The sequence below is a fragment of the Camelus bactrianus genome, chromosome 9 (genome assembly GCF_048773025.1).
Source record: "Camelus bactrianus isolate YW-2024 breed Bactrian camel chromosome 9, ASM4877302v1, whole genome shotgun sequence".
Taxonomy (NCBI): domain Eukaryota; kingdom Metazoa; phylum Chordata; class Mammalia; order Artiodactyla; family Camelidae; genus Camelus; species Camelus bactrianus.
Genome location: NC_133547.1, coordinates 14680708 through 14694807, shown reverse-complemented (window position 1 = coordinate 14694807; position 14100 = coordinate 14680708). Strand labels below are relative to the sequence as shown.

The following is a 14100-nucleotide window of genomic DNA, read 5'->3' as shown; positions in this document are numbered from 1 at the left end:
CTTTGTGTGGGATAAATCACTTGTCTCTCGGTGCTTTTAAGATTTTCTCTCTCTTGGCTTTGGCTTTGAGTAATTTGTGGTGTGTCTTTTTGTGGATCTCTTTTTGTTTGTTTATCCTACTTGGAGTTTTTTAAGCTTCTTGAAGGTAATGATTCATATCTTTTTTCAAATTTTTTTCTGCCAGTTCCCACTCTCCTTTCTATTCATTTCCTTTATACTTTTTTCTTTCTGTTCCTTATACTGGGCAATTTCAGTTGACCTATTTTCGGGTTCACTGAGTCTTTTCTTTTGCTTGTCAAATTGGCTGTTGAACCCTAGTGAATTTTCATTTTATTATGATACTTTTTGGCTCCAGGTTTCTATTTGTTTCCTTTTTATAATTTCTGTCTCTTTATTAATATTCTCTATTTGATGAGACCTCACTCTCCTGGTTTCCTTTTGTTCTTTGTCCAGTTTCTTTTATCTCTTTCAGTATTTTAAAATAGTTGATTTAAAGTCTTTCTTTAATAAGTCCAATCTTCTTAATTTCTTTTTTCTATTAATGGACTATACTTTCTTCTTTTCTTACGTTCCTGTCTCATAGTCTTTTTGTTGAAAACTGGATATTTTGACTATTATAATGTAGTAACTCTGGAAATCAAATTCTCTCCCTCTCCCAGTTTTCTTGTTGTGGATTGTAATTGTTTAGTGACTTTTCTGAACTATGTTTATAAAGATTGTGTTATTTTTCATGTGTGGTCACTGGAGTCTCCATTCCACTCTCTCAGTGGTCAGTTAGTGATTTGACAGCAATTTCCTTAAATGTCAAAATTCAGCAGCTTTCTTCCTTAAGCACTCTCTTGGTTGTTGTAAATTAGCTTCCAGAGTTCTGAAATAGTTGCTTCTGACAGTTTATGCCAGCTTAAGTTTGCTTTGGTGGAGAGACGGCTTTTTGGAGTTCCCTACTCTGTGATGTCACTTGACCCTTATTTATTACATTCTACATGTAACTCTCTATTGAATCTTTATGTTGATGTCTCTAGTTATTTTTATTGTCTGAAGCGCATTCTTCAGAAGATTGTCAGGAACAGTTTATGGGGACAATATTTCCTGAGCTTTTGCATGTTGATAATAGTTTGTGCCCTTTATACTTGGAAATCGCTTTTGCTGGATCACAAATGCTTGGCTCACATTTTCTTTCCGTGTGTGTTTTAAATGTTACTCCATTTTCTTACGGTTATTGAAGTGTCTGATGTCTTTCTTTTCCCTTTTAAGTCATTTGATGTTTTTGCCTAGCAGCCCAAAATTTTTTCTTTTTTTTTTTTTAAGACTGATAATTTTACTCAAGAGGGTATCTTGGTATTAGTTTTTATAGTAGACATGTTCTTGAATTACATATTTTAGTTTTTTTTCCTATGTCCTTGGTTTGTTCTTTGTGGATTTCTGTTACCTGTATGTTGGATCTTCTTTGCTTAAGTTCAATATTTGTCACTTTTCCTCAAATCCTATTAGCTCTTTCATCATTTCTTTTTGATTTTCAATAATTTCCTCCTCTTCACCTATTTCTTAATGCCTTCTCTTTTGTGTGTTTTTTTTTTTTTTTACTCTGGGGTTCTTTCTCATTTGGCCTTTATTTCTGAAATTATTTCTTCATTTATTTCTAACTCTTTGAATGCTGTCATCTTAATCTCTGGGTTTTTCTAATTATGATTTAAGTTGTTTTTCATACCTGAGATCATTTTGTTAATATATTTTGAAATAGAAATTACTGTTTTGGTCTGTTTTAGGGAAATGTGTTTCAGGGTGTGCTTTTTTCTTTTCCTTTTTTTTTTTTTTTCCCTTTTATTTTTAAGAATAACTTTGTTTGGTCTTGGTTGGCCTTGGTCCCTTTTTTGTTGTTCATTTTTATGTGATACTAGATTTTCTGAATTTTTAGAAGTTGGTGTGGTTCAGGGCAGCTAACATCCCAAAATGTTTAAAAATGTGGCAGTTTGCTTTCTGGTATTTCCTTATTATGTTCCTATTTATGTGTTACATCCCTGCTTTTATCTGCACCTCCTCTTTACTTGGTCTCTCTTGTCCCTATCCTGATCAGTTTTATTTCTTCTCCCAGCAGTTTCCCCTCAGTGCAGATCTTTGTCCTGAAGGGAGCCTTGGCAGGTTAGTTTTGAGAGTTCTCAGGACCTCGACTGCTCCAGCCTTCAGACCTTAACAGCAAGCCCTTGCACTCAACCACTATTGAAGTGAATACCCACCCAACACCCACCCTGTCCCCGCCCCCCAGTGTCAACTACTGTTCATTTTGGCCAATTGTGCTTTCCAGTGAACATCTGCTGGCTGCTTTGAGGTTAGGATTCCTCATTGCTTCTCTCTGCTTTCTCCCATATATACATGTTCAGAACATGTAGGTCTTATGACTAGAGGTCATTTGCTTTTTATCTGTTTGTATTTTGGGATTTAGGAGAATATCTTGTTTACCTACTTTTGTAATAAATGTTGCCATGGGGTTTTGGTTTTGCTATCAGGTTCCTCTTTTTCATGTGGCGATTTGGGATTAAAAATCTCTGCTGCTTCTATCATCATCTTCTCAGAGCCCAGTCTTCAATATCTGGAACTTTCTATATAAGTTGTCTCTTTGTCTCCCTGAGCTGCATTCTGAATAATGTCTTTAGTTCTGTCTTTCAGTTCACTTAATCTTGTTTTCAACTGTGTCGAATCTTTGGGTTTGGGGTGGGGGTGGTTTCTATTTTTTTTCTCTTCTTTTGTTCTCTTTCTTTTTCTGGGTCAAATCTTTGGTTTTTAATATGTTTTATTCTTCATTTCTAGAAGTAATTTTGTTCTTTTTCTGTTCTACTTGGTTATTCTTTATAGTTTCTGGCTGGCTACACATACTTTTAATCTTGCCAAAGTTCTTTTATTTCTTTTTTTTTTTAATTGAGTTATAGTCAGTTTACAATGTGTCAATTTCTGGTGTGCAGCATTTTTTCAGTCATCCATGGATATACATATATTCGCCCTCATACTCTTCACCGTAAGCCACTACAAGATCTTGACTATATTTCCCTGTGCTATACAGTATAAACTTATTCATCTATTCTGTATAAACCTGTCAGTATCTATAAATCTCGAACTCCCAGTCTGTCCCTACCAACCCCACTTCCCCCTCTGGCAACCACAAGTTTGTATTCTATATCTCTGAGTGTTTTCTGTTTTATATTTAAGTTCATTTGTCTTCTGTTTTTTTTTTCTTTTTTCTTTTTTTAGATTCCACATATGAGCAATCTCATATGGTATTTTTCTTTCTCTTTCTGGCTTACCTCACTTAGAATGACATTCTCCAGGGACATCCATGTTGCTACAAATGGCATTATGTTGTCATTTTTATGGCTGAATAGTATTCCATTGTATAAATATACCACAGCTTCTTTATCCAGTCATCTGTCAATGAACATTTAGGTTGTTTCCATGTCTTGGCTATTGTAAACAGTGCTGCTATGAACTTTGGGGTGCAGGTGTCTTTTTGAATTAGGGTTCCTTCTGGATATATGCCCAGGAGTGGGATTGCTGGGTCATGTGGTAAGCCGATTCCTAGTCTTTTGAGAAATCTCCATACTGTTTTCCACAGTGGCTGCACCAAACTGCATTCCCACCAACAGTGTAGGAGGGTTCCTTTCTTTTATTTCTTTAAACATATTAAACATAGTTATTTTATATTCTGTTGGATAATTCCAATATTTGAAGCTAGACTATGTTGTTTCTGCTGCTTCTTGCTCATGATACCTTGTTTCCTTTCGTGCTTAGTAATTTTTGACTGAGCTGCCCATTTTCCTTAGAAATTTATTTGCTGGGATGTTTTATGGACAGAGCTAAAGATGGGGCATGGGTGTTATATGGTCACATTCTGTGTCCTTTTTTCCTTGTAAGGCATTGCACTAGGGCTGTTTATCTGCACCTTGCTTTTTGTTCGCCAAAATGCAATAGTATATCATCGAGCTGTCAGTGAAGTGGTTGTAATGAATGGCCCTTTGCCTTGTTCTCTGGGAACTGTAGGTGTATCCTGAGTTTGAAGATCAGAGAGCTTGTCTGCCATCAGGATCTTTTCTGACTTGTTCCTCAGACAACACCATCCGCTTCTGGAACATGGATCGCAGCCCCGACTCTCACTGGCAGAAGAACATCTTCAGTAATGTGAGTGCCTTCACTGTGAGCTATGTTTTAGGAGGAACAAAAGCTAGGATACAGGGGCCGGAGGGAGCTTTATAGAACCTTAGTGTTAGGCTTCACTAGGGGCAGGAACCAGCAACCAAGGCAGGTCACTATGTCTCCTCTCTGTTTCTCTCTCTCTCTTTCTTTCTGAGGAGACATGGTCTGTGCTCTCTGCTTTTCTTTACCAGTCAGCTCCTGCTCTCCAGGTGCGTGTGGACACAGCCACTCCAGGCAACCTGACATACTCAACAAAAATGAAATTGCTCCCCAAGTCTTGACTTAGAACTCCCTGGGAGACCACCTACTGGGCCAAACCTGGCAGGAGAGTCCCTTGTCTAACCAGCTGCCCCGCAGTGAGGCCTGAGATGGGGGTGCAGGCAGGATCCCAAAGAGAGCCGTGATGAGAGGCTGGGGGGAGACACTTTGCTGAAGAAATGGTTGGTATTGCTAGGTCAGTGTGGGAGCTTCTCTGAGGAGCTGGGACCTGAATCACGCATTCACTCATTCTGCAGATACTTACTAAGTTCTGTGCTTAGTGCTGTGCTGCATGCTGGGGCCCCCTCAGTGGCTAAGACAGACCCTTCTCCTGTCCCCACAGTCTAGTGGAGGGAGGCAGTGAGTCAGTAACTGCGTAAATTGTGATATAGTCACAAACACAATAGACACCATGAAGGAAAATTGTAAGATGTGAGTAGGATGTATTAACAGAATCATATGATTTTTATCTATGGCATTAGGGCAGCCTCTTGGAGGAGGAGATAACTGAATTGAAATATGGAGGATTGGGAGGTGTAAAGAGGGGAGGGGAGAGTGTCCCACACCAAGGGACAAAGGCCTTGTGGTTGGAAAGAGTTTCAAGAGTTGGAAAACCTGAAAGATTTCAGTGTGGCTGGAACAAAAAAGCCCTGTAATGCAGCATGTGTGGAGCAGATGCTTTTTTACTACTCCCCTTACTTCCCATCCCCATACTACCATGTTCTCTTCTGCACCTGTGATATACATGTTACATTTGTCTGCACACAATAGAAAATCCAAAAACAAGAGGTGAAAGTTTGGTTTTCTGACTCATAAAAGGTGTCTAGAGGTAACCAGTCCACGCTGTTTCGGCAGCTGCAGGAAGCCCTAAGAGACCCAAGAGTCTTCTAGCTCTCCACTCTGCCATTTTGAAAGAGTGACTCTTGTCTTCATGACTCAGTCTGGCTGCTGGAGCTCCAGTCATCACATCCACATTCCAGGCAGCAGGACAGAAGGAAGGAAGCAGAAGAGTTTTCAATTGCTTTACGTCTCATTGACCAGAATTTTTTTAGACAGCTTCATCTAGATGCAAGGAAGGCTGGGGAATATTTATTATCCTGAGTGGGGAATCTCCCAGGTCAGAATTGGAGTTCTGTTAGTAACGAATAGGAGGCTGGCTATTAGGAGACAACACTGCAGAAATGCTTCAGAGCTTCTCATAGCACTGACCTCAGCTCTTTCCTTCCTGCAGACCCTGCTGAAGGTCGTGTACGTGGAGAATGACATCCAGCACCTGCAGGACATGTCACACTTCCCAGACCGAGGGAGTGAAAACGGGATGCCTATGGACATGAAAGCTGGGGTGCGAGTCATGCAGGTCAGTCCTGATGGCCAACACTTGGCTTCAGGCGACCGAAGTGGAAATCTGAGGCAAGTGGCCTGGTGGTGTCTAGTGTACACCTCCCAGCTTGGGCTCCAGTACACAGGGTGGTGGGGAGCAGCTCTGGCCTTGGTACCTCAGCCACCCATTGGGAATGAGGGACTGTGAGTAGCAATCTGGTAATCAGCCTGCCCCTGGGACTTAAGCTGAGGAGCTTCCAGAAAGGCTGAGATCAGGGTAGCTACCGGGACCTCAGCAGCTGGGGTGTGTGAACTTTGCCTCCAGAGTGGACAGGCAAACTTGCATGACTTTAGGGCAGGTTGACACCTTCTCAGCCGCATGGTACCATGGCTGAACCATCAGAGAAGATGCCAGCTGGAGCTATGGGGTTCCTGGTGGCCCTGGGAGAGGGCTAAGAGGATGGGACATTTGAGGGCTCAGGCTGTTTACCGCACTGCAGAGGCTTTTCAGGATGCAACAAGCCCAATAGGTGCTGCCAGGATATGCACCCTGACACAGGGGTCGGGTTTAATATCCTGAATGACAGCCCTGACTACCTAGGTGCTGGCACTGTTGAGGGATGAAAGGGGCCACAGGGAACTGGAGAGCGTGTGCCCCGTAAACGGGCAGCCACTACGCAGCATGAGGAATACAGGCTCCAAGTTGTCATGTCTTCCTGTTATCCAGGAAAACCAAAAAGTGTAGTTTTGTTTTGTTTCTCTGAAATTCTGTGGTTTTTAAATGCTGGCAACTGTTTTGATGTCAGCCACTGCTTGAGGGAAAGAGAGCACGTCAAGGGGCTGCTCCCGCTGGCAGCACTGTGAGTGGCAAGGACAGTAAGGAGCGCTGACTCGGGCATGTCCCCCTCCCCCAGGCCAGCCCCTGGCCTGAGTGCCACTTGCAGGGACTGAGTTAGTCCTCTCACAGCCCCTCTGTTGTGAGTGCTGGCATCGCTCCACTTCCAGGTGGGTGAACTGAGGGAAGAGAGACCAGTGGCTCTAAGATCATACGGGTGGAGAGTCGGGAAGCTGGGGTGACTGCTTCTTATTTCAGTCCTGGGTGACCTGTTCACTGATTTCATTGGCAAGAACATGAGGAAAGTCCAGATTTGAGACCCTAAGAATGAGAAATCGGAATCAAATGTTCCCACCCATAAGTCTTACCCTTGAGTATGACCTCGGCATGGATCACCTGTGATGGAACCCCACCCTGAGCCTTGTTTCCCCTGAGACCTAGCCTGAGTCTTACCTGTGGAACTACGCAGGGCTGTGTGCCCGCCAAGGTGCTCCCAAACTTGGCACTGCTTCCTTTAAGTTGGCAGCTTTCTAGATGGAGAGTGATGGGGGACCTCTAAACCAGTTGGCCAGGGTAGGGTGTTCCCCATGGCACCTATCTGGCTGCTCTGACCTCTCCTAGTAGTGGCGAAGCAGCTGGAGCCGAGGGGTGGGGGCTCGGGATGGGGTACAGCACTGTATCTGTCTCCTAGGATCCACGAGCTGCATTTCATGGACGAGCTGGTCAAGGTGGAGGCCCATGACGCAGAGGTGCTGTGCCTGGAGTACTCCAAGCCGGAGACCGGTGAGCCCACGGCAGGGCAGCCTGCCTGACAGAGTCACAGAGAGGAGTAGCTGGGGGTCTGGTGGGACTGAAAATGACAGATGAGGGTACTGTATTTAATAAGGACCCCTGTTGCCTGACCCTGGGACCAGGGTGGCTGAGACTCCACAAAGCAAGACCCCAGCAGGCAGGACTCGACTTGCTTTCCCGTCCTTAGCACCCCGAACCGTGCTCGGGCCGAAGAGATGAATGTTGAATGAGTGAATGTGTGAATGAGCTCATCCTTTGCCGGAGAAGCTAGATCGACAGTCAGACACACTCTTTTGAAAAAGTTTGATGCCTACAGAAAAATGCAAGAATATTATAATGAATACCTGTATCTTCTTCTCCCAGGTTCCCCAAGTTTGTTTCTTTTAAATCCTGTCTGACCCTGTGACTGTACCTATGACTTTATCTGCTTCCCCTCTTTCCCGTTCTCTGTGTTTGTGCATGTGTGTACATAGACGCATGGAATAAAATAACAGCACATACGTTGTTTTTTTCTTTTGCTAAACTATTTGAAAGTAAGTTGCAGACATGCTGCCCTTTCACCCTTAAATGCTTCTTTGAGTGTTTCCTGGGAGCCAGGCCATCCACTTACATGACCGCAGTGTGCTTCTCAAATGTGGGAATTTCCCTTCGATACTGTACTGTCATCTGTCTCGGGCTGCTTCTTCACATTTTGCCAGTTGTCCCAATGTTGTCCTTTATAGCACTTCTGTTTTTCCAGCCCAGGTTCACACTTCAGTTACCATGGCTCTTTGGTCACCTTTATTCTGGAATATTTCCACAGTCTTATTTAATTTGTCTTCGTGACGGTGGCTTTCTACAGAGTATAGACCAGTCATTTTATAGAATTTCAATTAATTCGAATTTGTCTGTCTGTCTTCCTCATGATTTGACTCATGGTACGTTTCTGGCAGAAATATAACAGAGATGGAGTTACATCCTGATAGGTTAATGATTTTTCCATGCTTTTCTTTCCTTCTTCCTCCCCACTCACCCTCTGCCCCACCAGGTTTTCTTTAAATCTCTCTTCATTCAGTCCACTTTTCCTGAGCTCCCCTCCACCCCAGGCCTCAGACATGGCAGGTGCCCAGGGCAGGCACTGTCTGAGGGGCCCGCACGGAAGGCCCAGTGGCTGAAGGAAGCAAGGCCTCAGGTGGTCAATAGGGCCTCGATGAGGCCCATGGGGCAGGAGTTCAGGGGTGGGGCAGTGTTTAGGGGAGGCTGAGAAGTTGCAGGGCTTCACAGGGCATGCCAAGTAGCTGGCCTTGGCAGGAAGGCACGCTGGGCTCTGCTGGCATGTCTGCCATGGGCGCAGGTGGAGGAGCGTCCATGTGAACGTCAGGATTCTTCCCACCCAGACTGGTGGCCAAGGAGGTAAAATGCCACGGTTTGGGGCTTTGAGGAAAGAGCCCACAGAAGGGGGAATGTCCCCTTTCTGGCTTTGAGACAAGTTGGCTGCAGTTATGGAACCAAAGACCCTTTCTTCAAGGCCAGGAAAGCTTGGTCACACTACTCTCTGGGAGGCCAAGGCTTCAAGCAGCCTCCCGGGAACCCAGGGCCACCCTCTCCACCCACAGGGCTGACCTTGCTGGCCTCGGCCAGTCGGGACCGACTGATTCACGTGCTGAACGTGGAGAAGAACTACAACCTGGAGCAGACCCTGGACGACCACTCCTCCTCCATCACGGCCATCAAGTTTGCTGGTGAGCCCGTTCCTTCCCAAGTCCTGCGCCTCATTAGATGGGCTCCTTTGGCCACGTGGAATAGCAAAAAAAAACCCCAAAAAACCCAAAACTTCAGCTTAAACAAAAAAGGGAGAAGCAAGCTCTGGATTCAGGCACAGCTGGGTCCAGAGGTTGAAATTTTAAAAATTATCAAGGCCCTCTCCCCCTGTCAACTGTGCCTTTCTCTGGTGGGCGGGGTCTCAGTGGTCACTGTGCCACTGGAAAGAGATTTCCCCTTCCCCTCTTCCTCTCATTTATGGCAGAAATTGGGAGCTGACTTTCCTTATGCTGGCTTGAACAGTTACTGGTGCCAGGGCTTTGGGGCATTCTCTTGGGCCAAGTCTGACTCATGTGCCCCCAGCCCCCACCTGCCTCCACCCCAATCCCGTAGGACTGACATTAGGCGAGTGCACGTCCCCAGAAAGAAATCAGGGTGTCAGTCCAGGGTGGAATGGGTGCTGGTGACCTTGGCAGAAAAATAAGTGACAGCGACAATTGCTGGAGGCTAATTCTGTGCCAGGTGATGATCCTTGCACTGTCCCAGCAGTTATCCCCTCCTTACCCCATTTTATAGCCAGAGTCACAGCCAGTAGGTTGCAGGCCCAGTATTTTGCCTCAGGCTGCCCTTCTCCAAAGCCCACACTCAGCCAGGCAATTGAAGGCATTCCTTCCAAGACTGGAAAGATTCTGTGTTGAGATCCCTGGCCGTGAAGGATTCCAAGAGAAGAAGTAGGCCCTGTGGGGTTTTAACTGATCAGAACCCAGAAACACGTTCAAAACTATATTCAAGAAGAACACATTCATGTACTCTAAGTTCTTGACTATGAAGAGTTTTGAACATACAATCTTATGACTGAATGTGTTACTGTCCCTTGGCCTTCCCCACTTTCTGCCCTGTCTCTCTCTAACCAAGGTAGCCAGGAGCTGGGCAAAAACCAGTTAACAGTGTTTGCTATGTCTTGATGAAGACCGCCTGTTTCCTCTTGTTCCCTGCTTCAGTCCTGCCTCCATTTTGCTGCCCCAGTCACCTTCCCAATCCCAGATTAAACATGGTGCCCCGCTGTGTCCCTGGCCTCTGCCTCCCTGTCTGTAGAGGCCTGCCCTGCCGACTGCTCCATCTGTGCCCCTCACACACACAGCTCACAGCTTACAGAGTTCTACTGGCGCCCAGCACTCACTTCATCTCCTCCGGGAAGCCCTCTCTGACCCCCAGGAGATCTCCCTCGTGGTAGAGTTCCCTGGCTAGGATCCCTGGCCCCAGATGGGCCCAGCAGTGGCCCAGCCCTGCCTAATGCACTGCCTCCTCCTCCAGGCAACAGAGACATCCAGATGATCAGCTGCGGGGCTGACAAGAGCATCTACTTCCGCAGTGCCCAGCGGGTAGGGTGCGGTGGCCTCCTTGGGGGCTGGGGTTGGGGGTTTGACAGGGGTGTCCTCTGAAGGCCCTGCCTGCCCTGCCAGGCCTCAGATGGACTACACTTTGTCCGTACCCACCATGTGGCAGAGAAGACCACCCTGTATGACATGGACATTGACATCACCCAGAAGTACGTGGCCGTGGCCTGCCAGGACCGCAACGTAAGGTGAGGAGCTGCCCAGGCCCGGGCTGGTTTCTGCGGGGGGCCTGTATGGGGCCCAGTTGGGTCTGTCTTCTACTGAGCTGTCTGCCTTCTTCCTCTGCTCGTCTGGTGCCTGAGAAGCTAGGTGGAGTGGAGGGACCCACTGGGTGTTTCTTAGGAGCTGGGCCTAGCCTCCAGGTCAGCAGAGGGCTCCCCTGGCTCTCAGGGGCCTGCCTGTGTGGGGTGACTGAGGGGTGCTAATGTGGCTCACAAACCCATTCATTCACCCTCGTTCCCTGAGCACCTGTCGGGGAGGGACAGTGGGGGAGGCACAGTAGTGACGGGGCAGCCCGAGGCCTGCCTTCACTGCAGTGGAGGAGAGACAGACACCTCACCAGACAGTGACAGTACAGAGTGGTCAGGGCTGGGACGAGGGGAGCCCAGGGGCTTTGGGGGACCCTGGGGAGATCCCAACCCCACCTGGGGCTCAAACAGGACTTACCGGAAGAGACAGCTGAGCTTAGACTGGGAAGGATGTAGAGCAATGAGCATGTGCAAAAAGGTTCTCCACCTCCTTCATTTGCTCATTCAAATTGGGTGGCAGGCACTGAGCTTGCTGTGTGGCCGGGAGACAGACATTAACTCAACACACACCTCAGTACATGACCTCTGTGACCTCAGCCTGAGACGGGGTCTCACTCCCTGATGTGGGTTTCAGACCAGGCATCGGATGGGAGACAAGAGGAAGTGGGGGGCTTCCAGGGGAGGGGGGCAGCAGATAAGGCTGGAACCAGTGGGCAAGAGAACGCAGGTGGCCAGGGCCGTGTTGGCCACTTGTGTCCCCACCTTCCCAGAGTCTACAACACAGTGAACGGGAAGCAGAAGAAGTGCTACAAGGGCTCCCAGGGGGACGAAGGGTCCCTGCTGAAGGTGAGGAGCTGGGGCCCCCGGGTGAAAACCACACACAAGGCCCCCCCATCTGTCTCCTGCCCTGTTGGGCCACCTGAGACCTGTGTCTCCCTTGGCACCTGATCAAAGGGTCACACACTGGCCAGCATCCACTCAGGCCTGGCTGACCAAGGATGCTCGGGAGCTGGGGATGGCCTCCCGCTGCTCTACCATATTTACTGAGCCCTTCCCCAAGCGGGGACATTGCAGGGGTTTCCATTTTGAGTGGCAATGAAGTATGGTGGGAAGAATTAGAGAGGCCTGGGGTCCCCTCTCCAGGTTTGCCCCCTGCCTATGTTTTCCAGAACAAGGTGGGAACCTTCTCAGGAGCCTCTGGCCTGAGGGAGTTTTTATGAGTTTGGGCTCTGGGGTCAGACCCTCCTACAGCTTTGCCTGGAGCTGACTGTGACCTTGGGCAGATGTTATCTCCTCTCGAGCCTGTTTCATCATCTGTAAAATGCAAATTTAAAAAGCCTCTATCACAGCATTCTGTGGAGGAAATAAGTCCATACACGTGCAGTGCTTAGCACAGGGCCTGGTCGCCGATAGCACCACTGTGGTGGTAATTAATTTCTTCCCCTGTGAAATGGAGCAGGGGCTTCAGCCGACCACGGTATCTGTTGTGACGGCTACCCGGGACCACGTGCCAAGCACCCAGCTGAGGGGTCCTCGGTCAGTGGGGCTGTGATATTTGACCCAGGCCTCTGGGTCAGGGGAGGGAGGCGGCCCAAGTGTCACATGACTCCTCTGCTCACAGGTCCATGTGGACCCATCAGGCACCTTCCTGGCCACAAGCTGCTCTGACAAAAGCATCTCAGTGATTGATTTTTACTCGGGCGAGTGTGTTGCCAAGATGTTTGGCCACTCAGGTGAGTGTACCTTCCTGCTTGGGACACCTCCCCACCTGCCCCCACGTAGCCTTCTGGTTCGGAAGGCCAGCGCAACTTCTCTGCTCTGCTTGCAGAAATCGTCACTGGCATGAAGTTCACCTACGATTGTCGTCACTTGATCACAGTATCTGGAGACAGGTGGGAAAGGCCTGGAGGCTGCCCCTGGCTGTGCCTTCTTCTGGGAGAGGGTGGGCCTGTCCTGTTGGGGAGAGCAAGGGCTCAGACACCGGGAGCGCCGGGAGTTCAAATTCCAGATCTGCCACTTGCTTGCTTGTGACCCTGAGCAGGACATTTCCCCTCTCTGAGCCTCTGTAAAAGAGAGATGACCCTGACTGCCTTGAAAATTGTACAGTGAGAATCAAATGAGGTGACATTTAAAATAAGTTCCTTAGCACGTGGTTGGTACTCAAGGAAGTCCCTTTTGTCACTCTCTTTGATTTACTACAGTCCCTCCTCACAGCCACCTTCTTTGGGTCTCAAGGCCTTCAGTGCAGCCCTGGTTTGCTGGGATGCCTGGACCCCACCTGGGGTGTAGCCCAGACTTGGTCCGGAGCCCCTGCACTAAACTCATGGGGTGTGTTTTCTGGGCCAGGGAATGGAGTCCTGGCTGTGATGACCCAGGTGGCTCCAGAGTCAGATGGCTTCCCCGTTCACTGTTCTCCCTCTTCCACATCCCTCCTTGGCCTCTGCAGCTGCGTGTTCATCTGGCACCTGGGCCCGGAGATCACCAACTGCATGAAGCAGCACTTGCTGGAGATCAACCACCGGGAGCAGCAGCAGCAGCAGAGCACGAACGACGGGGAGTGGAGCAGCCGCCCCAGGTCCTGGCAGCCGCCTGTCCACCCCCATCTGTCCATTCACCAGAGGGATGTCTTCCTGCCATGGGCCCCGTGAGGCGTGAGGCAGGGACCCAGCCATGGCCCAGACAGCCCTGGGCCCTGCCCTTTGTGCACTCAGGGCCCGGTAGGGGAGGTGGACTTTGAATGCGAAGTTGCAGTAATGCACACGAGAAGGGTTTTGAAGTGGAAAAGCCAAAGTGCTTGGAGAACCCGTGAATACACTGATGGGGAAGCCGCGGAGGTCAGTAGGGACCAGAGAGGGCCCCCAACCCAGCCCAAGGTGGGGCGGGCGGTGGTCAGGGAAGGATCCAGTGGAGCTGAGATGTCTTCTTCATCTTTAAGTGAAAGTTATTCCTTCACTCATGTCTTTGAGTTTTCTAAAACATATTTCTTTCAAGTCTTTATGCTGCAAGACCAGTTTTATTTGGAATTGAATTTGAATTCCTGTCCTAGTTTTTCATTTGGGATTTTGGTTTGGAGGTTTGAATTTGAGTGAAAGGTTTCAGATTTTCTCTCTCCTGCCTTTGGAGAAGTCCCTGTCTCTCTCTCCCTGTCTTGAGGCTTGGTCATTTCCTCCCTGGCTTGGGCCAGGCCTGACATGGGCCACCTGTCCTTCAGTGGTATTGGAGGTAACAGATCTAGGCACCGAGGAAGTGGGCAGTTCTTTGGCCCTGGGAGCTGAAATCTCATTGCTAACCTCGCTTCCCAGAACAGAACCCAGCAGCTCAGGACTCT

The 14100-nt window shown here is 48.3% G+C and overlaps 1 protein-coding gene across 4 annotated transcripts in view; it reads left to right on the top strand.

The window, feature by feature from the left end:
* Nucleotides 1-14100, top strand: part of WDR62 (WD repeat domain 62) — a 42394-nt gene that overhangs the window by 19795 nt on the left and 8499 nt on the right. For all 4 annotated transcript variants that reach the window (XM_074371071.1, XM_074371070.1, XM_074371068.1 and 1 more), the window contains 10 exons: nucleotides 4030-4167; nucleotides 5672-5850; nucleotides 7287-7378; nucleotides 8983-9108; nucleotides 10442-10509; nucleotides 10591-10712; nucleotides 11543-11618; nucleotides 12394-12505; nucleotides 12601-12664; nucleotides 13219-13347. In XM_074371071.1, coding sequence (XP_074227172.1) covers nucleotides 4030-4167; nucleotides 5672-5850; nucleotides 7287-7378; nucleotides 8983-9108; nucleotides 10442-10509; nucleotides 10591-10712; nucleotides 11543-11618; nucleotides 12394-12505; nucleotides 12601-12664; nucleotides 13219-13347 — 1106 coding nt within the window. The remainder of the gene's footprint in view (nucleotides 1-4029; nucleotides 4168-5671; nucleotides 5851-7286; nucleotides 7379-8982; nucleotides 9109-10441; nucleotides 10510-10590; nucleotides 10713-11542; nucleotides 11619-12393; nucleotides 12506-12600; nucleotides 12665-13218; nucleotides 13348-14100) is intronic.